The following is a 27639-nucleotide window of genomic DNA, read 5'->3' as shown; positions in this document are numbered from 1 at the left end:
CTCTCAACTGCGTCACTGTTGGAAGTGCCTGCTCACTGCAAAGCTTCCAGCAGTGGGCAGGCCCTACAACGACAGAAATGCTGACTCATTGTTTGGGTCTGTGGTCACCTTTGATGCTACCATAAGCAACTCTGGTGTTAAAACTCAAAACCAGCTTGTTAGTAGAGGTAGGCAATACTGGGAATTTTGGCATTGATCCGATACCAAGTAAATACAGGCCCAGTATTGCCGATATCGATACTGATACCGATACTTTTCATACTTAAGCTTCATAGATCCAAACGATCCAAAAGACCTAGGATAGAATTTCACCAAATGTTGTACATGACAACAAAATGCTTTATTATCACAATCAACATTTTTGTTTAAAAAAATGTCACTCAACACAAGCTGAAACAAAATCTCCTGAGGTAGAGGGCTGACTCGAGGAGAGCGCTGAGTGGGCGGGTCAGGCTGAGCCTACCTGCATGGCTGTTGGCTGGTGCCGCTGAGCCACGTGATGGCACAACAACAAAAGACCAGAGGGGGAGGGTGCGCTGCTCCATGTTGTGTGACACAGCGCAGCCCTGCTCTTACAGACGGAGAGTATCGATCTTTGTACATGAGGATCGTTCAATATCAATACCAGCGTTGATATCGATATTAGGATCAATCCGCCCACCTCTACTTGTTAGTATTTGCAAGCGTACTGGAGGCAATACTGGAAGTTATCGGTTAGCTGTAGCTTCTGATAAATTTGGGGGTGGTTTATTGGTTTAGCTTTATAAAAGATAACTTTTCAGTTAGCCGATTATCTGTTATTGAAGCTAACTTTTTGGATAGCTGTGCTCACCACTGTTTATGATCAGACAAATAATGTGGTGTACTTTATAATAAGATTGGAGCATCTTTTAATTTTGACCCCTGTGTAGTTCTTCAATTGATCCCTACCTGGCCGCCGATTGAAAATTCAAGTGGCCAATCAGTTTTTTCAAAAGAGTTCATGTCTAAGTAGTATTTGTGCTGAATTTGGTGCCTGTATCACCCTTTGCAGGATTCTCTGTAAACAATCTGTTTTTTTGCTGCACTACTGGCTGTGAATAAAGAGCACTGTCCAATGGGAATAGGGATTAGGTGAGTTTGTGGAGTGCCCCTCCCATTCTGGATTAAAACTGCAGGATGACAGTCGAGGATTGAATGCAAAACCTAATTCCCAAATGCTCCAGCACAAACAGTCTATTTCCATTGCTGGAAACTGTTCCTTTTCTCGCCTTTGTTTTCCTTAATCAGAGAAGCAGATATGTATGTGTGATAAGAGGTTGGACTTTTTCCACATCAGCGGCTCCGTCTTCTATTCCAAAGTTTATAAACAGAATGGAATGCTGCAAGACGATACTGTATGCAGCGCCCACTGTAAGTGGAAATGTGTCTAATATGAGGCAGACAAATATGACAGGGTTTTACCTGTGACTCATAGGGCAGAAAGGCAATGTGGATCTCAGTCAAGGCCTTCATGGCTTTGGAAGCGCGGGATTTGGTCAGCAGGCCAAACAATGAGTCTGGGATGGCTGCAGACAATTACAGCATAAGAGAGCGGCTGTTAAAATTGTGCTGATGTTACTGCAGAGAGGACTGTAAGTTTTGTAAGGTGGGACTTGAAGACCAGCTTGAGGACCACTGCACTGCAGAAATGCACTTCCTGCTCCTTGCACAGCACATTAAAAAATAACTGCTGGTTCACTTCCTGCTGCAAACATCTCTGGAATTTGTATTTGCTCTGTAGCCTGCCACTTGAGCATCCAATCTACAGATTCAAGCCTACGGGTTGTAGGCTTGAGTCTCTGACCTGTCAAACATCTGACCTGTACATTTGCGGCTCCAAAGCTCCAACCTGCAGACTTGGACCTCTGACCTGCAGACTTGACCCACTGACCTGCAGACTTGGACTTCTGACCTGTCAGTCTTCTGACATGCTGTTTTGAGCCACCAAGTCGTAAACACGAGGCTTCAACCTGAAGACTTGGACCTCAGAGTTAAAGGCCCTGGGTGTAAGAACTGTATTATTACTCCCCGACCCTCTGTCCAAATGTAGTGCAGCAGGGAGTGACTATATTTGTGCTTTGAAACCAATCTTTACCTAATAGTACGTTGTTGGGCAGTATGTCTTATGGCCATGTTCTTGGTCTATTTACTCAACAAAAATATAAACGCAACACTTTTGGTTTTGCTCCCATTTTGCATGAGATGAACTCAAAGATCTAAAACTTTTTCCACATACACAATATCACCATTTCCCCTCAAATATTGTTCACAAACCAGTCTAAATCTGTGATAGTGAGCACTTCTCCTTTGCTGAGATAATCCATCCCACCTCACAGGTGTGCCATATCAAGATGCTGATTAGACACCATGATTAGTGCACAGGTGTGCCTTAGACTGCCCACAATAAAAGGCCACTCTGAAAGGTGCAGTTTTATCACACAGCACAATGCCACAGATGTCGCAAGATTTGAGGGAGCGTGCAATTGGCATGCTGACAGCAGGAATGTCAACCAGAGCTGTTGCTCGTGTATTGAATGTTCATTTCTCTACCATAAGCCGTCTCCAAAGGCGTTTCAGAGAATTTGGCAGTACATCCAACCAGCCTCACAACCGCAGACCACGTGTAACCACACCAGCCCAGGACCTCCACATCCAGCATGTTCACCTCCAAGATCGTCTGAGACCAGCCACTCGGACAGCTGCTGAAATAATTGGTTTGAATAACCAAAGAATTTCTGCACAAACTGTCAGAAACCGTCTCAGGGAAGCTCATCTGCATGCTCGTCGTCCTCATCGGGGTCTCGACCTGACTCCAGTTCCTCATCGTAACCAACTTGAGTGGGCAAATGCTCACATTCGCTGGCGTTTGGCACGTTGGAGAGGTGTTCTCTTCACGGATGAATCCCGGTTCACACTGTCCAGGGCAGATGGCAGACAGCGTGTGTGGCGTCGTGTGGGTGAGCGGTTTTCTGATGTCAATGTTGTGGATCGAGTGGCCCATGGTGGCGGTGGGGTTATGGTATGGGCAGGCGTCTGTTATGGACGAAGAACACAGGTGCATTTTATTGATGGCATTTTGAATGCACAGAGATACCGTGACGAGATCCTGAGGCCCATTGTTGTGCCATACATCCAAGAACATCACCTCATGTTGCAGCAGGATAATGCACGGCCCCATGTTGCAAGGATCTGTAAACAATTCTTGGAAGCTGAAAATGTCCCAGTTCTTGCATGGCCGGCATACTCACCGGACATGTCACCCATTGAGCATGTTTGGGATGCTCTGGACCGGCGTATACGACAGCGTGTACCAGTTCCTGCCAATATCCAGCAACTTCGCACAGCCATTGAAGAGGAGTGGACCAACATTCCACAGGCCACAATTGACAACCTGATCAACTCTATGTGAAGGAGATGTGTTGCACTGCATGAGGCAAATGATGGTCACACCAGATACTGACTGGTATCCCCCCCCCCAATAAAACAAAACTGCACCTTTCAGAGTGGCCTTTTATTGTGGGCAGTCTAAGGCACACCTGTGCACTAATCATGGTGTCTAATCAGCATCTTGATATGGCACACCTGTGAGGTGGGATGGATTATCTCAGTAAAGGAGAAGTGCTCACTATCACAGATTTAGACTGGTTTGTGAACAATATTTGAGGGAAATTGTAATATTGTGTATGTGGAAAAAGTTTTAGATCTTTGAGTTCATCTCATGCAAAATGGGAGCAAAACCAAAAGTGTTGCGTTTATATTTTTGTTGAGTATATGTCCTCTGGAAGGCCATGATGCATACTGTTCTTTTGCTTACCACGCTGCACAGACAAAACACAGTTTTACTTTTACATATACCATTTCATATAATACAATGCGTGCAGTCACAGCATATAAATGTCATTGCAACATTTTCCAGCCAATCCCATAACTTTACTGATCCACACTGAGGGCTTTACCTGTCATAAATAATGACATATTCTAATACCTGAACTGATTTTCCACTCTCAGGTGTTTAAGTCATAAACATGATGATTATGTTATTGTGTGGATTTTTTGTGCTCTGTAGAGAGAGTAGAGAGCAGGTTGAGTCCAGCCTGGAGAGGTGGAGATACAGTGGCTTGCAAAAGTATTCAGCCTCTTGATACTTCACACATTTTAATTTATTCATGTCATTTCAAATACAAAAAGTAAATCAGTACAATACATATTCAGTGACTTGGAAATGTTCATGTGTCCATCCCCTGACTTTTCTGAAGAAAACTGGCTATAAAACTGGTTATTTACTTGTATTATACCAAAGTGTTCCATTACTTATGCAACCCATCATCTTGGCTTTTATATTTTTAATTAATTTATATCAAGTTGTAGGGATTTGGTTTGACTTTGAGTTTAAGGAAGATAATTTTAGAAAGTTTTATACTGAGAAGCCTGAATTACTTTTTATATTTGAAATGGCATAAATAAATTAAAATGCATGAAATACTAAGGGGCCGAATACTTTTGCAAGCCACTGTATGCTCTGGAGAGAAGGGGAATGAAAATTAGTAGGAGCAAGACTGAGTGCATGTGTGTGAATGAGAGGGAGCCCAGTGGGATAGTGCTGATAGAATAGTGGTGAAAGTACGAGGTCTATTAGAAAAGTATCCGACCTTATTATTTTTTTCAAAAACCATATGGATTTGAATCACGTGTGATTACATCAGACATGCTTGAACCCTCGTGGGCATGCAAGAGTTTTTTCATGCCTGTCGGTTACGTCATTCGCCTGTGGGCAGTCTTTGAGTGAGGAGTGGCCCACCCTCTCGTTGATTTTTTCATTGTTTAGGGATGGCTCAGAGACTGCTGCTTTGTTTGATCAAATTTTTTTCACAACTGTAAAGCACAACTGAGTGGACACCATTCAATAAATTCAGCTGGTTTTCGGTAAAAATTTTAACGGCTGATGAGAGATTTTGGTCTGGTAGTGTCGCTGTAAGGACGGCCCACGGTGCCTGATGGTGATCTGCGCTTCGAGGCGGCAGCGTCTCGCCGTTTCAAGTTGAAAACTTCCACATTTCAGGCTCTGTTGATCCAGGAAGTCGTCAGAGAACAGAGAACTTTCAGAAGAAGTCGGCATGAGGAGTTTATTTGGACATTCCATTGTTAACGGACATTTTGTAATGAAAGAACGTGCGGGCAGAGTCGTGTGTCGGGCTGGACCTGACCGCGGGGGGTCGCAACAGGAAAAACACCTCCGTTGGAAACCTTAACGGGCAAGTTGGAACATGCCCAAGCTGTTAAACAATTTCTCATTTACTCACTTGTTGAAAGCCATCAAAAGCTGCCTGAATTTGCGCGCATGTCTTTCATTAAAAAATGTCCTTAAACAGTGGAATGTCCGCATAAAGTCCTCATGCCGGCCTCTTCTGAATCTTCTCTGTTCTCTCACGACGTCCTGGGTGAATTAAGCCTTAAATTAGGATGTTTTCAGGTCGAAACAGGCCGACGACGGCGCCTGGAAGCGCTGCACGACGTCCCGCTCTGTGGGAAGTCCTTACAGCGACAGAAACACCCCATAATCTCTCATCAGCCGTTAAACTTTTCACCGAAAACCAGCTTAATTTCTCGAATAGTGTCCACTCGGATATCCCTCACAGGTCCAGAAAAAATGTTGATAAAGCAACGCGCGCCGTCTCGAGCAGCGTGTGAAACAAAGGAATTCAGCCGAGAGGGCGGGACCACATCTCACTCAAGGCCTGCCCACAGCGAAATGACGTCACCGACACGCGTGAAAAAACTCACGCATGCGCACGATGGTTCAAGCATGATTGGTGTAATCGCACGTCATTCAAATCCATATAGTTAAAAAAAAATAAAAGGGTCGGTGTATTATCTAATAGACCACGTAGATGATTCTAAATACTTTGGGGGGGGGGGGGGGGGGGTCAACTGTTCAAAGTAATGGAGAGTGTGGTAGAGAGTTGAAGAAGAGAGTGCAGGCAGGGTGGAGTGGGTGGAGAAAGGTGGCAGGAGTGATTTGTGACCGAAGAATGTCAGCAAGAGTGAAGAGGAAAGTTTATAAAACAGTAGTGCGACCGGCTATGTTGTATGGTTTAGAGACGGTGACACTAACAAAAAGACAGGAGGCAGAGCTGAAGATGTTGAGATTCTCTTTGGGAGTGACAAGAATGGACAGGATTAGAAATTAACATATCAGAGGGACAACTCAGGTGGAATGGTTTGGTGACAAAGTCAGAGAGGCGACAATGAGATGGTTTGGACATGTACAGAGGAGGGACCCAGGGTATATAGGGAGAAGGATGCTGAGGATGGAGTCACCAGGCAGGAGGAGAAGAGGGAGACCAAAGAGGAGGTTTATGGATGTGGTGAGGGAGGACAAGCAGGTGGTTGGTGAGACAGAGGAAGATACAGAGGACAGGGTGAGATGGAAATGATTGATCTGCTGTGGCGCCCCCTAATGGGAGCAGCCAAAAGAAGAAGATAACCAACAACAAACCAACATACACTTTCTTCTCTTAGATTGGCAGACGCCATGTTGCATCACTCAGTAAGCATGTAAAATAGATTTCTCATCAACATTGGCCCCGCCTAGCTGGTGACATAATGACCACGTGTATCTTGTCACAAATGCCCACTCTGAAAATGAATGATCACTTTCCCTCTTTCTCTTGTAGTCTGGGTGAACAAGGGGTGATGGGGTCCCAACCATGCTTGACAGCATTGTAAACAATGCCACCGGAGCACCGTCTGCTGGGCAAACTATGTAACAACACCATTTCTAACAGCCAAAGTGTTTTTCTGCCTCATTTATGTGGTAAAATGAAAGTTTTCATATCGGCAAAAGCGAGGTCGATATCAATACGTTTGTCAAAGGTTCATACAGTATTGGCCACCGATATATCTGTTGGGCTGTACTTGAAACTAAAACAAACTTTTTACATTCAGATTTTAAAGTATTTCCAGGTGTTTTTACTTCTTTAACATTTGGAAAGTTTCAATGCTTTTGGTTTGCAAATATCCGACTGAGGTCTGGGCAGATGAGTCGTGGAGATCAGTACTCACAGTCGGTGAAAAAGACATGAGCTGCTCGGTACGTCGGAGCTCGTGGATCTCTGAAGTCATCAATCAAAGCCTCAACAGACTGAGAGAAGAACAGAAAATGACAATCATATCGTCATTTAACATAATGTATATATGGAAATACCACACACTATACCACCTAAAGAAACTGGAAATGCATTTTGAATTTACTTAAAAAATACACTTCAAGCAAATATAATAATGAAGTGAATGTGGTGCACATGAGTTGAAGTGAGCGTCACTGATGGCAGCTTACTTCATCTGTGGGTGTTATCAGGTAGATGGCCTCCATGCTGGGCAGAGGCTCTCGCCGCTTAGTTATATCTTCTACAACTGGGACCATGGGAAGAAACGTTGACATTCACTGATCATCTGCCAACTTTCACTCCATTAAAATAAGATCTAAATTGTATTATTCTCATAGAGCCCTATTGTACATCTGGTGCACAGTGCAAACAAACTAACAGAAAATATTAATGTTTTCACTGCAGCATGCAATAGTAATAAAATTATTATTATTATATCAAATGAAAACATATAAATCTAGACATAGATTTTCATTTGAAGACTTTTTATTAGCATATCTCAGTAGTGATTTAATTTTATTTTGTTCTTCTTAATATTTCTTGATAAGCCAATTGATTAGTTGTCACTTGCATAAATGCACATTAACATGTAGAAGAAAAGCAGGTAATTACTGTGTACTATGAGTCCACATGGCTGACATCGTCACTACCGCTACCTAATGGGTGCCTTGATATGAAGTGAATTAATTGTACGACATTAGGTTTTATTGTGAAGGGGGCTTACTGGTAATTCCCTCTGACATGATATCTGTCATCTTACAGCAGGAGGAAACCATCCGCATACTGAGTTTGTCCACCACGAGCACCTATGACAGTACAGTGGGGAGCTATAGTGCACACTGCTGTAGTATTATGCAGTATGTACTGTTGTACATATAAATGTGACAGTACCTTCCACTGTCCTTTTTCTCTCGCCTTCTTGATGACGTTGTTCATTATCTCTGTTAAGAAGGAAAAAATAATTAGATAAAAAACTGTTTGAAGAAAACAGAAATGAGAAATCTACAACATGTTGGATTTAAAAAAAAATCATGCAGGAATAAAAAAAGGCACATTTGCCCACATGGCCCTTAAATGGAGTAAGTGGTTGAAGATTGAGTGAGTGAGTGAGTGAGTGAGTGAGTGAGTGAGTGAGTGAGTGAGTGAGTGAGTGAGTGAGTGAGTGAGTGAGTGAGTGAGTGAGTGAGTGAGTGAGTGAGTGAGTGAGTGAGACACATTTGCCAGAAAATCAAAACAGCTAGCCATAGCAGCATAAACTCAAGTATGGACCAATCAGATCTGTACACAAGTGCATTATTTACAGTGCATCTGGAAAGTATTCACAGCGCTTTACTTTCTGCACGTTTTGTTATGTTACAGCCTTATTCCAAAACAGATAAAATGCATTTTGTTTGTTTCCTCAAAATTCTACACACAAAAGCCCATAATGACAACATGAAAAAGTTGTGTTTTTTTTTTTTTGTTTGTTTTTTTTTTGTTTTTTTTTGGGGGGGGGGGGGTTTGCAAATGTATTAAAAATAAAAAACTAAGAAATCACATGTACATAAGTATTCACAGCCTTTGTCATGAAGCTCAAAGTTGAGCTCAGGTGCGTCCTGTTTCCACTGATCATCCTTGAGATGTTTCTATCCAACCCAACAGATTCAATGCACATCATCCACATCCTCTAAATCAGTGTTTCTGAGCCTTTTTATTTATGGATGGATTTAAGAAAGACTGAGACCCCCCATGTACATGTCAATTCCCGCTCCCTCCTCTGGGTCAGGTCAGGTCTGGGAGCATCTGTTGGTTCTGCACATTGACCACATCTGCCACACTACCTAACTGCCTTAAGCCCTGGATGGCAATGAGCCTGGCAGACAACCAGTCTGTCCCGACCTCTCACAAGAAGCCATATATCTGCCACAGCCGGGTCACGTGTGGACGTGTTCTTGGGCTTTTCCAACTACTGGATTCCAACATACTGATGCACCTGCGTGCTGGTTCCTGCCCAGAGAAACACACCACATGAGCCAAAATCGTGTAGCTGACCTTCCTTCACAATGCAAGTGATTCTCCTTGTGTAGAACAATAGCTCAGTTTGTAGACTGTGAATCTGACTTATATTCACTATCTGAGAGGGAATCAAACAGATATTTTGTAATATCCTTCTGATGTTATTGACCGCCTCCCACTGTAGTGTGTCCTCGACTGACAGAGTGGACATCATCTCAGTCCACTGGGACTGACAGACCCATTTCAATCATGGCCTCTAATCTCTTCACAATCCTCTTACAGCTCCACATGCTGCACGTCAGTGCTGTTTCTGTGTCAGCGGGTGTGACATCACACACACTCACAGGCAACATGTTTTCCTTCTGCTGATTTCACCGCTGCCAAGCATAAACTAGTAAGGTCTATATAGGCCCTGAGACCCGCTGGTGCCGGTCTTTATCCACGGAGTCTACTGACTAAGATGGATGAGAATATATAACCCCGCCCCCAGACAGGACACCAGTCCATCACAGGTCACTTCCTCAGGTAAAGGATAAATGTAGTGCATTTACAGTTGTGGACATAGTTGCATGTACTTTGCCAAAAGCAGTTAAAATTTTCCCTACTACAGATATTCCTTTACATATCTGCACCGTGACAAGGAGGTTATCCTGTCTTGATCACAAAACAAAACTGCAAAACATCACGTCTTGAATTGGGTTTAGGTCTGGAGACTGGCTCGGCCACTCCAGAACCTTGATAGGCTTCTTACGGAGCCACTCCTTGGTTATCCTGCTTTGGATCATTGTCATGTTGAAAACCCATCCACGACACATCTTCAATGCTCTAACTGAGAGAAGGAGGTTGTTCCCAAAAACCTTGCAATACATGGCCCCGGTCATCCTCTCCTTAATACAGTGCAGTCGTCCTGTCCCATGTGCAGAAAAACACCCCCAAAGCATGATGCTTCCACCCCCATGCTTCACAGTAGGGATGGTGTTTTTGGGATGGTACTCAGCATTCGTCTTCCTCCAGCTCTTTGGTCTTAGCCATGTTAGTAGTTGGAGTCTTACTGATTGTGTGGGGTGGACAGGTGTCTTTATGCAGCTAACAACCTCAAATAGGTCGTCAGCTGCATACAGGAAACGTTTGACCTTAGTAATTGCAAACAAAGGCTACTGTACCAAATATTAACATTGATTTTCACAGGTGTTCAAATACTTATTTGCAGCAGTAACATACAAATAAATTATTTTTAAAAAGAAAATCATACATGCACAGATTTTTTTGGTTTAGATTATGTCTCTCACAGTGGACATCAATCAATCAATCAATTTTTTTATATAGCGCCAAATCACAACAAACAGTTGCCCCAAGGCGCTTTATATTGTAAGGCAAGGCCATACAATAATTATGTAAAACCCCAACGGTCAAAACGACCCCCTGTGAGCAAGCACTTGGCTACAGTGGGAAGGAAAAACTCCCTTTTAACAGGAAGAAACCTCCAGCAGAACCAGGCTCAGGGAGGGGCAGTCTTCTGCTGGGACTGGTTGGGGCTGAGGGAGAGAACCAGGAAAAAGACATGCTGTGGAGGGGAGCAGAGATCGATCACTAATGATTAAATGCAGAGTGGTGCATACAGAGCAAAAAGAGAAAGAAACAGTGCATCATGGGAACCCCCCAGCAGTCTACGTCTATAGCAGCATAACTAAGGGATGGTTCAGGGTCACCTGATCCAGCCCTAACTATAAGCTTTAGCAAAAAGGAAAGTTTTAAGCCTAATCTTAAAAGTAGAGAGGGTGTCTGTCTCCCTGATCTGAATTGGGAGCTGGTTCCACAGGAGAGGAGCCTGAAAGCTGAAGGCTCTGCCTCCCATTCTACTCTTACAAATCCTAGGAACTACAAGTAAGCCTGCAGTCTGAGAGCGAAGCGCTCTATTGGGGTGATATGGTACTACGAGGTCCCTAAGATAAGATGGGACCTGATTATTCAAAACCTTATAAGTAAGAAGAAGAATTTTAAATTCTATTCTAGAATTAACAGGAAGCCAATGAAGAGAGGCCAATATGGGTGAGATATGCTCTCTCCTTCTAGTCCCCGTCAGTACTCTAGCTGCAGCATTTTGAATTAACTGAAGGCTTTTTAGGGAACTTTTAGGACAACCTGATAATAATGAATTACAATAGTCCAGCCTAGAGGAAATAAATGCATGAATTAGTTTTTCAGCATCACTCTGAGACAAGACCTTTCTGATTTTAGAGATATTGCGTAAATGCAAAAAAGCAGTCCTACATATTTGTTTAATATGCGCTTTGAATGACATATCCTGATCAAAATGACTCCAAGATTTCTCACAGTATTACTAGAGGTCAGGGTAATGCCATCCACAGTAAGGATCTGGTTAGACACCATGTTTCTAAGATTTGTGGGGCCAAGTACAATAACTTCAGTTTTATCTGAGTTTAAAAGCAGGAAATTAGAGGTCATCCATGTCTTTATGTCTGTAAGACAATCCTGCAGTTTAGCTAATTGGTGTGTGTCCTCTGGCTCCATGGATAGATAAAGCTAGGTATCATCTGCGTAACAATGAAAATTTAAGCAATACCGTCTAATAATACTGCCTAAGGGAAGCATGTATAAAGTGAATAAAATTGGTCCTAGCACAGAACCTTGTGGAACTCCATAATTAACTTTAGTCTGTGAAGAAGATTCCCCATTTACATGAACAAATTGTAATCTATTAGATAAATATGATTCAAACCACCGCAGCGCCTAAGATGAAAATTTCAGACCCCTCCATGATTTCTAAGCAGGAGAACTTGCAAAATCGCAGTGTGTTCAAATACTTATTTTCCTCACTGTATTTATTACCTTTAATTTATTTAATTTAATTTGTAAATGCCTATTCACAAAAAGGAAAAATGGAAAAAGGAAAGAAATCACTTGAAATGAGTTATATATATATATATATATATATATGCTTAAACATATGTGTATGTGCATATATGAGAATGTATATACACATATGTGTATCTGTCAATATGTTTATATGTAGGTACTCGTTTCCTCTTGCTTGCCTCTACTGGTGGTTGGCTCTCACTGCGGTATTGTATCACTTCCTGTTCCGGAGCACAGCGGTGTTTTTCTGTATCTGTTAGCTGTTTAATCTGCGCAGTTAGATTGATCTAGTTATCTAGATTACGATTTGTTTCCCAGTGTAATCTTTACGTGCCTTAACTAAAGCACTCCCTCTGCTGAATCACCTCTAAATTATTTACACATTATTCACTTTGCGTGTTTTTAGGAATCCGCTAGCTTAGCGTAGCTACTAGCTCTTAGCCGATTTAGCATGGCGGCTTCTCCTATCTCTCCCGCACTTTTCTGCTCTGGGTGTGAAATGTTTAGTTATTCCTCGGCCTCCTTTAGCAGTAACGGTACTTGTAATAAGTGTAGCTTATTCGTAGCTTTGGAGGCCAGGCTGGGCGAATTGGAGACTCGGCTCCGCACCGTGGAAAATTCTACAGCTAGCCAGGCCCCTGTAGTCGGTGCGGACCAAGGTAGCTTAGCCGCCGTTAGTTACCCCCTGGCAGATCCCGAGCAGCCGGGAAAGCAGGCCGACTGGGTGACTGTGAGGAGGAAGCGTAGCCCTAAACAGAAGCCCCGTGTACACCGCCAACCCGTTCACATCTCTAACCGTTTTTCCCCACTCGACGACACACCCGCCGAGGATCAAACTCTGGTTATTGGCGACTCTGTTTTGCGAAATGTGAAGTTAGCGACACCAGCAACCATAGTCAATTGTCTTCCGGGGGCCAGAGCAGGCGACATTGAAGGAAATTTGAAACTGCTGGCTAAGGCTAAGCGTAAATTTGGTAAGATTGTAATTCACGTCGGCAGTAATGACACCCGGTTACGCCAATCGGAGGTCACTAAAATTAACATTAAATCGGTGTGTAACTTTGCAAAAACAATGTCGGACTCTGTAGTTTTCTCTGGGCCCCTCCCCAATCGGACCGGGAGTGACATGTTTAGCCGCATGTTCTCCTTGAATTGCTGTCTGTCTGAGTGGTGTCCAAAAAATGAGGTGGGCTTCATAGATAATTGGCAAAGCTTCTGGGGAAAACCTGGTCTTGTTAGGAGAGACGGCATCCATCCCACTTTGGATGGAGCAGCTCTCATTTCTAGAAATCTGGCCAATTTTCTTAAATCCTCCAAACCGTGACTATCCAGGGTTGGGACCAGGAAGCAGAGTTGTAGTCTTACACACCTCTCTGCAGCTTCTCTCCCCCTGCCATCCCCTCATTACCCCATCCCCGTAGAGACGGTGCCTGCTCCCAGACTACCAATAACCAGCAAAAATCTATTTAAGCATAAAAATTCAAAAAGAAAAAATAATATAGCACCTTCAACTGCACCACAGACTAAAACAGTTAAATGTGGTCTATTAAACATTAGGTCTCTCTCTTCTAAGTCCCTGTTGGTAAATGATATAATAATTGATCAACATATTGATTTATTCTGCCTTACAGAAACCTGGTTACAGCAGGATGAATATGTTAGTTTAAATGAGTCAACACCCCCGAGTCACACTAACTGTCAGAATGCTCGTAGCACGGGCCGGGGCGGAGGATTAGCAGCAATCTTCCATTCCAGCTTATTAATTAATCAAAAACCCAGACAGAGCTTTAATTCATTTGAAAGCTTGATTCTTAGTCTTGTCCATCCAAACTGGAAGTCCCAAAAACCAGTTTTATTTGTTATTATCTATCGTCCACCTGGTCATTACTGTGAGTTTCTCTGTGAATTTTCAGACCTTTTGTCTGACTTAGTGCTTAGCTCAGATAAGATAATTATAGTGGGCGATTTTAACATCCACACAGATGCTGAGAATGACAGCCTCAACACTGCATTTAATCTATTATTAGACTCAATTGGCTTTGCTCAAAAAGTAAATGAGTCCACCCACCACTTTAATCATATCTTAGATCTTGTTCTGACTTATGGTATGGAAATAGAAGACTTAACAGTATTCCCTGAAAACTCCCTTCTGTCTGATCATTTCTTAATAACATTTACATTTACTCTGATGGACTACCCAGCAGTGGGGAATAAGTTTCATTACACTAGAAGTCTTTCAGAAAGCGCTGTAACTAGGTTTAAGGATATGATTCCTTCTTTATGTTCTCTAATGCCATATACCAACACAGTGCAGAGTAGCTACCTAAACTCTGTAAGTGAGATAGAGTATCTCGTCAATAGTTTTACATCCTCATTGAAGACAACTTTGGATGCTGTAGCTCCTCTAAAAAAGAGAGCTTTAAATCAGAAGTGCCTGACTCCGTGGTATAACTCACAAACTCGTAGCTTAAAGCAGATAACCCGTAAGTTGGAGAGGAAATGGCGTCTCACTAATTTAGAAGATCTTCACTTAGCCTGGAAAAAGAGTCTGTTGCTCTATAAAAAAGCCCTCCGTAAAGCTAGGACATCTTTCTACTCATCACTAATTGAAGAAAATAAGAACAACCCCAGGTTTCTTTTCAGCACTGTAGCCAGGCTGACAAAGAGTCAGAGCTCTATTGAGCTGAGTATTCCATTAACTTTAACTAGTAATGACTTCATGACTTTCTTTGCTAACAAAATTTTAACTATTAGAGAAAAAATTACTCATAACCATCCCAAAGACGTATCGTTATCTTTGGCTGCTTTCAGTGATGCCGGTATTTGGTTAGACTCTTTCTCTCCGATTGTTCTGTCTGAGTTATTTTCATTAGTTACTTCATCCAAACCATCAACATGTTTATTAGACCCCATTCCTACCAGGCTGCTCAAGGAAGCCCTACCATTATTTAATGCTTCGATCTTAAATATGATCAATCTATCTTTGTTAGTTGGCTATGTACCACAGGCTTTTAAGGTGGCAGTAATTAAACCATTACTTAAAAAGCCATCACTTGACCCAGCTATCTTAGCTAATTATAGGCCAATCTCCAACCTTCCTTTTCTCTCAAAAATTCTTGAAAGGGTAGTTGTAAAACAGCTAACTGATCATCTGCAGAGGAATGGTCTATTTGAAGAGTTTCAGTCAGGTTTTAGAATTCATCATAGTACAGAAACAGCATTAGTGAAGGTTACAAATGATCTTCTTATGGCCTCGGACAGTGGACTCATCTCTGTGCTTGTTATGTTAGACCTCAGTGCTGCTTTTGATACTGTTGACCATAAAATTTTATTACAGAGATTAGAGCATGCCATAGGTATTAAAGGCTTATTAAAGGCACTGCGCTGCGGTGGTTTGAATCATATTTGTCTAATAGATTACAATTTGTTCATGTAAATGGGGAATCTTCTTCACAGACTAAAGTTAATTATGGAGTTCCACAAGGTTCTGTGCTAGGACCAATTTTATTCACAGATGATACCCAGCTTTATCTATCCATGAAGCCAGAGGACACACACCAATTAGCTAAACTGCAGGATTGTCTTACAGACATAAAGACATGGATGACCTCTAATTTCCTGCTTTTAAACTCAGATAAAACTGAAGTTATTGTACTTGGCCCCACAAATCTTAGAAACATGGTGTCTAACCAGATCCTTACTCTGGATGGCATTACCCTGACCTCTAGTAATACTGTGAGAAATCTTGGAGTCATTTTTGATCAGGATATGTCATTCAAAGCGCATATTAAACAAATATGTAGGACTGCTTTTTTGCATTTACGCAATATCTCTAAAATCAGAAAGGTCTTGTCTCAGAGTGATGCTGAAAAACTAATTCATGCATTTATTTCCTCTAGGCTGGACTATTGTAATTCATTATTATCAGGTTGTCCTAAAAGTTCCCTAAAAAGCCTTCAGTTAATTCAAAATGCTGCAGCTAGAGTACTGACGGGGACTAGAAGGAGAGAGCATATCTCACCCATATTGGCCTCTCTTCATTGGCTTCCTGTTAATTCTAGAATAGAATTTAAAATTCTTCTTCTTACTTATAAGGTTTTGAATAATCAGGTCCCATCTTATCTTAGGGACCTCATAGTACCATATCACCCCAATAGAGCGCTTCGCCCTCAGACTGCAGGCTTACTTGTAGTTCCTAGGGTTTGTAAGAGTAGAATGGGAGGCAGAGCCTTCAGCTTTCAGGCTCCTCTCCTGTGGAACCAGCTCCCAATTCAGATCAGGGAGACAGACACCCTCTCTACTTTTAAGATTAGGCTTAAAACTTTCCTTTTTGCTAAAGCTTATAGTTAGGGCTGGATCAGGTGACCCTGAACCATCCCTTAGTTATGCTGCTATAGACGTAGACTGCTGGGGGGTTCCCATGATGCACTGTTTCTTTCTCTTTTTGCTCTGTATGCACCACTCTGCATTTAATCATTAGTGATCGATCTCTGCTCCCCTCCACAGCATGTCTTTTTCCTGGTTCTCTCCCTCAGCCCCAACCAGTCCCAGCAGAAGACTGCCCCTCCCTGAGCCTGGTTCTGCTGGAGGTTTCTTCCTGTTAAAAGGGAGTTTTTCCTTCCCACTGTAGCCAAGTGCTTGCTCACAGGGGGTCGTTTTGACCGTTGGGGTTTTACATAATTATTGTATGGCCTTGCCTTACAATATAAAGCGCCTTGGGGCAACTGTTTGTTGTGATTTGGCGCTATATAAAAAAAATTGATTGATTGATTGATGTATGTATGTATGTATGTATATGTATAGATATATTCAAATCTCTTTAGGTGTATTAATAATGTTTTGTTCATGTGGGTTTTGACATGTCTGGAATAAATCAATAAATAAAATAAAATACGATTGTCTAATTTTTTAAATTTCTGCTAAAAAAACAGATACATATAGTTTGCAGTCACTTGTTCATACTGCATACTATAAATACCCTCCCAGAATTGTTGATTATTATGATAGTAATCATGTTAGCTAGCTAACACGCGCATTACAGCATCCTGCTCAGCGTGCCGCTCTCATTGGAGCGACATCCCTGCTCTTTTGGCATTGTGGGATAACTCGCCAGACTACTTTCGCCTGACCCAGTGCTGAATTTGTCGACATGAGAAGATGCTTCTGGATGAGTGTGAGTATTGACTTACGATCATTCAGGCGTAAAAACACACGAGATACACAAGTTCTTGTGTCATCGCAGGTCTGGGAACTACTTTTTGCGCAGGAATTCATCAAGCACGTCAGCCGCGGGTGTGTACTAACACAGAATACCAAGAAACTGGTTAGTTGTTTGGCCAAAACGAGACCTTCCACTTTTAGCTTGCCATAAGCTAAGCTAGTGGCGCTCGTGAGAGTATGCCATTACTGTTCTCTGTGCTGACTAAGCTAGTTAGCACAATGCTGTGCTAGCTCATAAATTTGACTGTTAAAGTTGGAGGTTCACAAATATGTGTTTATTGTTTTCCATCAAGCTAGTAATCTGCAAGTTACTTTATAAAATTAGGTCCACACTGACAACAAAACTGACTGTAGATCCCTCAAATACAATTTGTGTAAGTTACATGATGGCAGCGATAAATAAGATAATAAAAATAAGCTGAGTTCAGGATCAAGGCGGAGGTTAGAGCAAACAAGCAAGGTCAAAACACTAAGAAGCAAAAACGACATGAACTAAAGGTGAGAGAGTGAACTAAGTCAACAATCAGGCAGTGAGCTGTGGAACAGTGAGGGCTTAAATAAGGAGCAGACTAATCAAGGTGATGTGAAGCAGGTGTGTGGAAGGTTCTGGAAAGAGGAGTGGTTTAGCAAATCAAAGAAGAGGGAGGAAAGGCAAGAGAGTGCGGGAGTGAAAAACAAAGTGGTGCAAAGCAAGAGAAATAAGTGACAGAAAAACTAACTGTGAATAACTTGACGTGTTCCAGACAAACTATAATGCGTGAGCAAAACGAAAGGGGCAAAACTAAGAAATAATGTGACTAGTCTAAAAATGGGAAAAAACAAGAACCCTAATATTAAACCAAACTAGGACGGAACTGATACTGGCTGAGACATAAAAGAGAATACAATAAATGATGATGGCAAAAACAAACTCTTGGTTAAACAGAAAATAAACAAAACCGGTGACTACAGGATAGTGCAATAAATAAAACAAGATAACTGATAAACTGAGAATCTAATAAATGACAAATGGAACATAATCTGATGAGCAACACTGAAGATAAATAACAACAAAACCCCGTGACTAAAGCATAATACAATAAATGTGACAACCAGAACTAAACTAAGACAAAAGTAACTAAAGGGACCAAGAGTGAAAGAAAACAATAACCAACTACAGAATAGATGATAACCAAAGAATGAACCAGTGACAAAAGTGCAATACAAAGAAAAGCAATAAACACAACCAAACTGAGATTTACATGACAAAGCATAAATATATGAAAACTAAAATCACAGAAGAAATAACACAAAGAATTAAACCCTGAGTCGGGAAGGAGCATGACACAAAGTTGCCTCAAGACGCTTCACACAAGCAAGCTGGTTTCAGGCTTTCTTTCCTAAAAATACAAATCTCTTTATTCCAGATAACTCTAGATGAGTCTTTCTGATCTCAATGTGAGCCTGTGCTCACATAATGATTACACTTTTTAACTCTTAGGCCATGTGTGTTTTAGGAAATGTCATACAATTCTTAGCCAAATATATACAAATCATATACCATCTGAGTGTTTTATTACACTTTTCTAAGTCTAAAAATGTAATGAATAAGATTGGTTAAATTACTCCTCTGAGTTACTGCAGTAGTATTTCGAGTTTTAAGATATAAATTATGTTTTTGTTGCATTAGAAACAATAAAGAATTTAATACAGTCAGGGGATCATAGTCAGACATTGGGTTTTGTATAAACATCAGCATTTTCAATGTCTATTGTTGTGAAAGTGTAGTGACACAGACCCACAACAGGGGGTGCAAATGAACGGACAATAGGAGAAGTTAAATCTGAACACTTTACTGTTGTGAATGCCACAACTACACACAGCAGATTATAGAATGAATACAAGGTCAATTAATAAAGGTGTCGTGTGGGCAGGCTCGACGATAGGAGACGTCCGTCTGGAGAAGAACCGGAACCACACGATTTCCTCCGCCACGGAACCAGGAGGATACTGGAGCCGCCAGGTCCCGAGTTCCCCAGGTGGCCACCGTCTCCGCGTGTCGGATCTGGTACTGCTGGCAAAGAGCACAAACAGTCAGGTGTGGGTGTGTATGCACCCCGTAACAAGGATGGTGGTTATTCCACCTCCACCTCTAATCACACACTCGTGCAGCTCCTGTTTAACCACTTATCTGGTTGGGGTGTGAGGCGAAGCCGACGCTAATCACACCAAACGCCAATCCAGCAGATAAGGAAACACCACAGGAAAACGGCTGCAAAAAGAGCTTAGATTATTTGTCAGTGTTAAATACAGCAGAGAATATTACCTCCTTGGAAGAACGATATCTCGGCGACATGGTGGAGGTGTTGTCCTGCTTTTATGCGGGGTGAGGCGCAGATGATTGGTGACAGCTGTCATAGCCGATGAGTGACAGCTGTCAACCCGGCCGCTCTTGGAAGGTGGCAGCGCCCTCCTGTGCCTGAAGCCCGCACTTCAGACAGGGCGCCCTCTGGTGGTGGGCCAGCAGTACCTCCTCTTCTGGCGGCCCACACAACAGTCTATATTAAATTATCAGTTGTCATATCAATATTAATGCATCTAGAAAAGCCTTTTAAATGATTTACAAAATATGTTTGATTGGTTTCCTTTACTGAAAACCAAATTGGGATTCCTGAAGGATTTTCTTTTTTCTGAGCCCACCAGATAGTGGCCTCTTTAATCAAATCAAATCAAATCAATTTTATTTATATAGCGCCAAATCACAACAAACAGTTGCCCCAAGGCACTTTATATTGTAAGGCAAAAGCCATACAATAATTACAGAAAAACCCCAACAGTCAAAATGACCCCCTGTGAGCAAGCACTTGGCGACAGTAGGAAGGAAAAACTCCCTTTTAACAGGAAGAAACCTCCAGCAGAACCAGGCTCAGGGAGGGGCAGTCTTCTGCTGGGACTGGTTGGGGCTGAGGGAGAGAACCAGGAAAAAGACATGCTGTGGAGGGGAGCAGAGATCAATCACTAATGATTAAATGCAGAGTGGTGCATACAGAGCAAAAAGAGAAAGAAACACTCAGTGCATCATGGGAACCCCCCAGCAGTCTAAGTCTATAGCAGCATAACTAAGGGATGGTTCAGGGTCACCTGATCCAGCCCTAACTATAAGCTTTAGCAAAAAGGAAAGTTTTAAGCCTAATCTTAAAAGTAGAGAGGGTGTCTGTCTCCCTGATCTGAATTGGGAGCTGGTTCCACAGGAGAGGAGCCTGAAAGCTGAAGGCTCTGCCTCCCATTCTACTCTTACAAACCCTAGGAACTACAAGTAAGCCTGCAGTCTGAGAGCGAAGCGCTCTATTGGGGTGATATGGTACTATGAGGTCCCTAAGATAAGATGGGACCTGATTATTCAAAACCTTATAAGTAAGAAGAATTTTAAATTCTATTCTAGAATTAACAGGAAACCAGTGAAGAGAGGCCAATATGGGTGAGATATGCTCTCTCCTTCTAGTCCCCGTCAGTACTCTAGCTGCAGCATTTTGAATTAACTGAAGGCTTTTCAGGGAACTTTTAGGACAACCTGATAATAAGACAGACAGACAGACAGACAAATACTTTATTAATCCCAAGGGAAATTGTGCATTATCTGTGCTCCAAGGATAAATAGAATTAAAAGATACAATAAAATGGAAGGAACAAAGCCCACCACAGAAATAAATAAATAATAACTAAAAACTAGCTGCTAAAACACATTCTCCCTCCTGCCCCTCCCAGCAGAGGCCTCATTAAGCAGCCTAATGGCGCGCGGAACAAATGAGTTCCTCAGTCTCTCTGTAGAACATCTCAATGACCGAAATCTCGAGCTTACTGAACTTCTCTGGGTGGAGAAGACAGAGTTCAGCGGGTGACTCTCATTAGACAAGATGGCATGGGTCTTTGTGAGTGTTCTCTGCTCCACCACTGTCTCCACAGAGTCCAAGCCCAGACCCACTACAGAACCGGCCCTCATAATGAGCCAGTTCAGTCGATGAATGTCCTTCTTAAAAGCACTGCCCCCCCAACACACCGCGGCATAAAAAAGAACACTGGACACAATAGCCAGATAAAACAGGTGCACTAACTTAGGGCAGACTCTGAACGAGGCCAGCCTTCTGAGAAAATACATTCTGCTCTGGCCCTTCTTATAAACAGCGTCCATGTTGGCTGCCCAGTTCAGCTTATTGTCCAGATGTAGTCCCAGGTACTTATACATGGAGACCACCTCCACCTCTGCTCCACCTATGTTAATGGGCTGCAGAGAGCGTGGTGCCCAGTGAAAGTCCAACACCATCTCCTTTGTTTTAGTGGTGTTCAGCTGGAGCTTATTCAGCCGGCACCACTGCACAAAGTCCTTCACCAGGCCTCTGTACTCCCTCTCGTCCCCCTCCAGAATACATGCCACAATTGCAGTGTCATCTGAGAACTTCTGCATGTGACATGTATTGGAGTTGTAACGAAAGTCCATGGTGTAGAGGGTGAAGAGGAGAGGAGAGAGCACAGTGCCCTGAGGTGCTCCAGTACTGCAAGTCAGAGTTGAAGACCTGCAGTCCCCCACCCGGACAAACTGCGGCCTATTGGTAAGATAGTCTGAGATCCAGCTCACTAAATGGGGGTGCACAGCCATGATGTTGAGTTTATCCTGGAGAAGGCTGGGGTAGATGGTATTAAAAGCACTGGAGAAGTCAAAAAATAGCATTCTCACAGTGCATCCCCCCCCCATCCAGGTACTTAAGAACACGGTGTAGGAGATAGAGGACCGCATCCTCAACACCCACCCTCTCCCGGTAGGTAAACTGGAGAGGATCCCTCACTGCCTGCACCTGGGGCTGCATGAACTGCAGAACCAGTCACTCCAGTGTTTTCATCACGTGTGACGTGAGGGCGACTGGCCTGTAGTCATTGAGCTCGCGAGGGCGACTGATCTTAGGAACTGGCACAATACAGGATGTTTTCCATAGTAAGGGAACCTTGCCCAGCCGCAGACTCAAGTTGAAGACCCATTGCAGCGGTTCTCCCAGCTCCACAGCACAGGCCTTCAGGAGCCTTGGACAAACCAAGTCAGGTCCCGCAGCCTTCCTAGGGTGGAGACGTCGCAGTGCTGAAGTCACCTGGTTTGTGGTAATGGAGGGGTGAGTTGAGTTGGGTGAGTTGGGGGCTAGTGAGGGAGAGAAAGAGGCACATATGGGAGAGGCAGGACGGGGGTGGTCTGGGGAGCTAACAATAGGCTGTTGGGGATTGGTCGGGGGTGAGCTGAACCGTTTAAAAAAGGTGTTCAGCTCCTTAGCTCTCTGAATGTCCATGCAACCCAGATTGCCCTTACTACCACAGCCAGTGATGGTTTTCATTCCTCTCCAGACCTCCCGCATGTTTTTATTAGACAGCGTCCTCTCCAGCTTTTTACCATACTCCTCTTTAGCCTGCTTTAAACAAAGTTTGAGCTCCCCCTGCACTGCCCTCACCCCCTCCCAATCCCTGCTCCTAAACACCCACTTCTTCCTGTTCAGGAGCCCCTTCACTTCAGCTGTGTTCCACAGCTTCTTATTGTCAAAACATTTAACAGTTCTGACTGGTACCACCTGGTCCATACAAAAGTTCAGATAATCTGACAGACAGCCCACTGCCCCCTCGAGGTCCTCTCCATGAGCATCAACCAAAACACTCCAATCTGTGGTGGCAAAACAGTCCCTGAGAGCTTCCTCTGCTTCAGGTGACCATTTTCGAACAGACCTGATTATCACTGTTTGCCTTTTAACCAGAGGAGTGTAAGTGGGTTGTAAGTGGACCAGATTATGGTCAGATTTGCCTAGTGGAGGTAGGGGGGAAGCTGAATATGCATTGATGGTGTTTGCATACAACAGGTCAATGGTCTTAGTTTTTCTTGTGGGACAGGTGACATATTGGTGGAAGGAGGGCAGAGTAGTGTCCAATAGGACATGATTAAAATCCCCAGAAATAATGAAGAAAGCATTCGAATGTTGTGACTGAAGCGCTGTAGTGACGTTGTAGATGGACTCTAGCGCTGTCTCCGCATTGAATTACAATAGTCCAGCCTAGAGGAAATAAATGCATGAATTAGTTTTTCAGCATCACTCTGAGACAAGACCTTTCTGATTTTAGAGATATTGCGCAAATGCAAAAAAGCAGTCCTACATATTTGTTTAATATGCGCTTTGAATGACATATCCTGATCAAAAATGACTCCAAGATTTCTCACAGTATTACTAGAGGTCAGGGTAATGCCATCCAGAGTAAGGATCTGGTTAGACACCATGTTTCTAAGATTTGTGGGGCCAAGTACAATAACTTCAGTTTTATCTGAGTTTAAAAGCAGGAAATTAGAGGTCATCCATGTCTTTATGTATGTAAGATAATCCTGCAGTTTAGCTAACTGGTGTGTGTCCTCTGGCTCCATGGATAGATAAAGCTGGGTATCATCTGCGTAACAATGAAAATTTAAGCAATGCTGTCTAATAATACCGCCTAAGGGAAGCATGTATAAAGTGAATAAAATTGGTCCTAGCACAGAACCTTGTGGAACTCCATAATTAACCTTAGTCTGTGAAGACGATTCCCCATTTACATGAACAAATTGTAATCTATTAGATAAATATGATTCAAACCACCGCAGCGCAGTGCCTTTAATACCTATGGCATGCTCTAATCTCTGTAATAAAATTTTATGGTCAACAGTATCAAAAGCAGCACTGAGGTCTAACAGAACAAGCACAGAGATGAGTCCACTGTCTGAGGCCATAAGAAGATCATTTGTAACTTTCACTAATGCTGTTTCTGTACTATGATGAATTCTAAACCCTGACTGAAACTCTTCAAATAGACCATTCCTCTGTAGATGATCAGTTAGCTGTTTTACAACTACCCTTTCAAGAATTTTTGAGAGAAAAGGAAGGTTGGAGATTGGCCTATAATTAGCTAAAATAGCTGGGTCAAGTGATGGCTTTTTAAGTAATGGTTTAATTACTGCCACCTTAAAAGCCCGTGGTACATAGCCAACTAATAAAGATAGATTGATCATATTTAAGATCGAAGCATTAATTAATGGTAGGGCTTCCTTGAGCAGCCTGGTAGGAATGGTGTTGTGTGTTGGGGGGGTGTGGCTGGACATTTTGGTGTTCTTTTCTTTTCTTTGCTCTCCAGGTGGTATGAAAACTGATTTGTCTGTGGAGAAGGTGCTGGCTGAAGAGTCCTTCACCCTCATCAACATTATGTGCAGCACCTGTGGATGGTGCTCACGTGCAACCTTAAAGACTTTCAGCTGAAGCAGATAATGAGATGGCGTTCTGCATTTAAGCCATGTGTGATTCAAGCAGAATTGCCGGGAACTCGACCTTGTGATGTTCGTTTGTGAGACGCTGAGGACCGCGCCTGGGTTTGACACATCGTGCCTGTGAAGGAAGAAGGGTGAGGGACACATGCTGTCAGCACACATCTGAGGTGATTAATTGTTTGACTAATTGTTGATAGTAACTTGGTATTTTGTTACGCAGTAGATTTGAATTGTGATGAGAATTGTGCAGCTCGCTTCTCACTGCCGTGGCGTGCGGAGTGGTAATCCTCCACCTGTTGTGAGAAGCTGCTCATTTACATAAAGCTTAAATACAGACCTGAATGTGTTGCTGATAGTGTGTGCCTTTTGAAGGATATTGATTGTAGCTGCTGACTTACCTCACCTTTTCTATCCTTCGCAGAGTGTCGGTTTGTCGTGTCCACCTGGGGGGTGTTTGGCGGTAAAGTGAGTCCAGAAGCAACGGGCTTCGATCCTTTTAGGCGCTGGAGAGCGTGCCAGCCTTCACTCCACCAGACTGACGCATTTTTTGTTCATCAATCAATCAATCAATCAATCAATTTTTTTTATATAGCGCCAAATCACAACAAACAGTTGCCCCAAGGCGCTTTATATTGTAAGGCAAGGCCATACAATAATTATGTAAAACCCCAACGGTCAAAACGACCCCCTGTGAGCAAGCACTTGGCTACAGTGGGAAGGAAAAACTCCCTTTTAACAGGAAGAAACCTCCAGCAGAACCAGGCTCAGGGAGGGGCAGTCTTCTGCTGGGACTGGTTGGGGCTGAGGGAGAGAACCAGGAAAAAGACATGCTGTGGAGGGGAGCAGAGATCGATCACTAATGATTAAATGCAGAGTGGTGCATACAGAGCAAAAAGAGAAAGAAACAGTGCATCATGGGAACCCCCCAGCAGTCTACGTCTATAGCAGCATAACTAAGGGATGGTTCAGGGTCACCTGATCCAGCCCTAACTATAAGCTTTAGCAAAAAGGAAAGTTTTAAGCCTAATCTTAAAAGTAGAGAGGGTGTCTGTCTCCCTGATCTGAATTGGGAGCTGGTTCCACAGGAGAGGAGCCTGAAAGCTGAAGGCTCTGCCTCCCATTCTACTCTTACAAATCCTAGGAACTACAAGTAAGCCTGCAGTCTGAGAGCGAAGCGCTCTATTGGGGTGATATGGTACTACGAGGTCCCTAAGATAAGATGGGACCTGATTATTCAAAACCTTATAAGTAAGAAGAAGAATTTTAAATTCTATTCTAGAATTAACAGGAAGCCAATGAAGAGAGGCCAATATGGGTGAGATATGCTCTCTCCTTCTAGTCCCCGTCAGTACTCTAGCTGCAGCATTTTGAATTAACTGAAGGCTTTTTAGGGAACTTTTAGGACAACCTGATAATAATGAATTACAATAGTCCAGCCTAGAGGAAATAAATGCATGAATTAGTTTTTCAGCATCACTCTGAGACAAGACCTTTCTGATTTTAGAGATATTGCGTAAATGCAAAAAAGCAGTCCTACATATTTGTTTAATATGCGCTTTGAATGACATATCCTGATCAAAAATGACTCCAAGATTTCTCACAGTATTACTAGAGGTCAGGGTAATGCCATCCACAGTAAGGATCTGGTTAGACACCATGTTTCTAAGATTTGTGGGGCCAAGTACAATAACTTCAGTTTTATCTGAGTTTAAAAGCAGGAAATTAGAGGTCATCCATGTCTTTATGTCTGTAAGACAATCCTGCAGTTTAGCTAATTGGTGTGTGTCCTCTGGCTTCATGGATAGATAAAGCTGGGTATCATCTGCGTAACAATGAAAATTTAAGCAATACCGTCTAATAATACTGCCTAAGGGAAGCATGTATAAAGTGAATAAAATTGGTCCTAGCACAGAACCTTGTGGAACTCCATAATTAACTTTAGTCTGTGAAGAAGATTCCCCATTTACATGAACAAATTGTAATCTATTAGACAAATATGATTCGAACCACCGCAGCGCAGTGCCTTTAATACCTATGGCATGCTCTAATCTCTGTAATAAAATTTTATGGTCAACAGTATCAAAAGCAGCACTGAGGTCTAACAGAACAAGCACAGAGATGAGTCCACTGTCCGAGGCCATAAGAAGATCATTTGTAACCTTCACTAATGCTGTTTTTGTACCATGATGAATTCTAAAACCTGACTGAAACTCTTCAAATAGACCATTCCTCTGCAGATGGTCAGTTAGCTGTTTTACAACTACCCTTTCAAGAATTTTTGAGAGAAAAGGAAGGTTGGAGATTGGCCTATAATTAGCTAAGATAGCTGGGTCAAGTGATGGCTTAAAAAGCCATCACTTGACCCACTTGTACCACATCATACACTTTGTTATGCACCAGAGGGTGGAAAAATAAATAGTTTTGTTATTGGAACCGCTTTCTGGTTATTTTAGCGCTGGGTTCCGTCAGACGCAGGTCCGCTCCTCAGCCCGCGTCGACACATAACAAATGGGGTCTAATAGACATGTTGATGGTTTGGAGGAAATAACTATTGAAAATAACTCAGACAGAACAATCGGAGAGAAAGAGTCTAACCAAATACCGGCATCACTGAAAGCAGCCAATGATAACAATATGTTTTTGGGATGGTTATGAATAATTTTTTCTCTAATAGTTAAAATTTTATTAGCAAAGAAAGTCATGAAGTCATTACTAGTTAAAGGAATACTCGGCTCAATAGAGCTCTGACTCTTTGTCAGCCTGGCTACAGTGCTGAAAAGAAACCTGGGGTTGTTCTTATTTTCTTCAATTAGTGATGAGTAGTAAGATGTCCTAGCTTTACGGAGGGCTTTTTTATAGAGCAACAGACTCTTTTTCCAGGCTAAGTGAAGATCTTCTAAATTAGTGAGATGCCATTTCCTCTCCAACTTACGGGTTATCTGCTTTAAGCTGCGAGTTTGTGAGTTATACCACGGAGTCAGTGCCATTATTCAGGCACATGAATAATGAGTACATGAACAAATCTGGGCATTTATTTTAATCATTTATGTACTTATTTATGGTTAT

General features: G+C 42.6%; 1 protein-coding gene across 1 annotated transcript in view; it reads right to left on the bottom strand.

Annotated features, from left to right (window-relative positions):
* stxbp1b (syntaxin binding protein 1b) overlaps window positions 1-27639 on the bottom strand; it is a 71035-nt gene that overhangs the window by 19816 nt on the left and 23580 nt on the right. The window contains 5 exon segments of the mRNA XM_034171307.1: window positions 1444-1547; window positions 7084-7162; window positions 7358-7434; window positions 7912-7993; window positions 8079-8128. Coding sequence (XP_034027198.1) covers window positions 1444-1547; window positions 7084-7162; window positions 7358-7434; window positions 7912-7993; window positions 8079-8128 — 392 coding nt within the window.

Source organism: Thalassophryne amazonica, chromosome 5 (assembly GCF_902500255.1).
Source record: "Thalassophryne amazonica chromosome 5, fThaAma1.1, whole genome shotgun sequence".
In the NCBI taxonomy this organism is placed as follows: domain Eukaryota; kingdom Metazoa; phylum Chordata; class Actinopteri; order Batrachoidiformes; family Batrachoididae; genus Thalassophryne; species Thalassophryne amazonica.
Note: the sequence above shows the minus strand (reverse complement) of the source record. Positions and strands in the feature narration are given on the sequence as shown.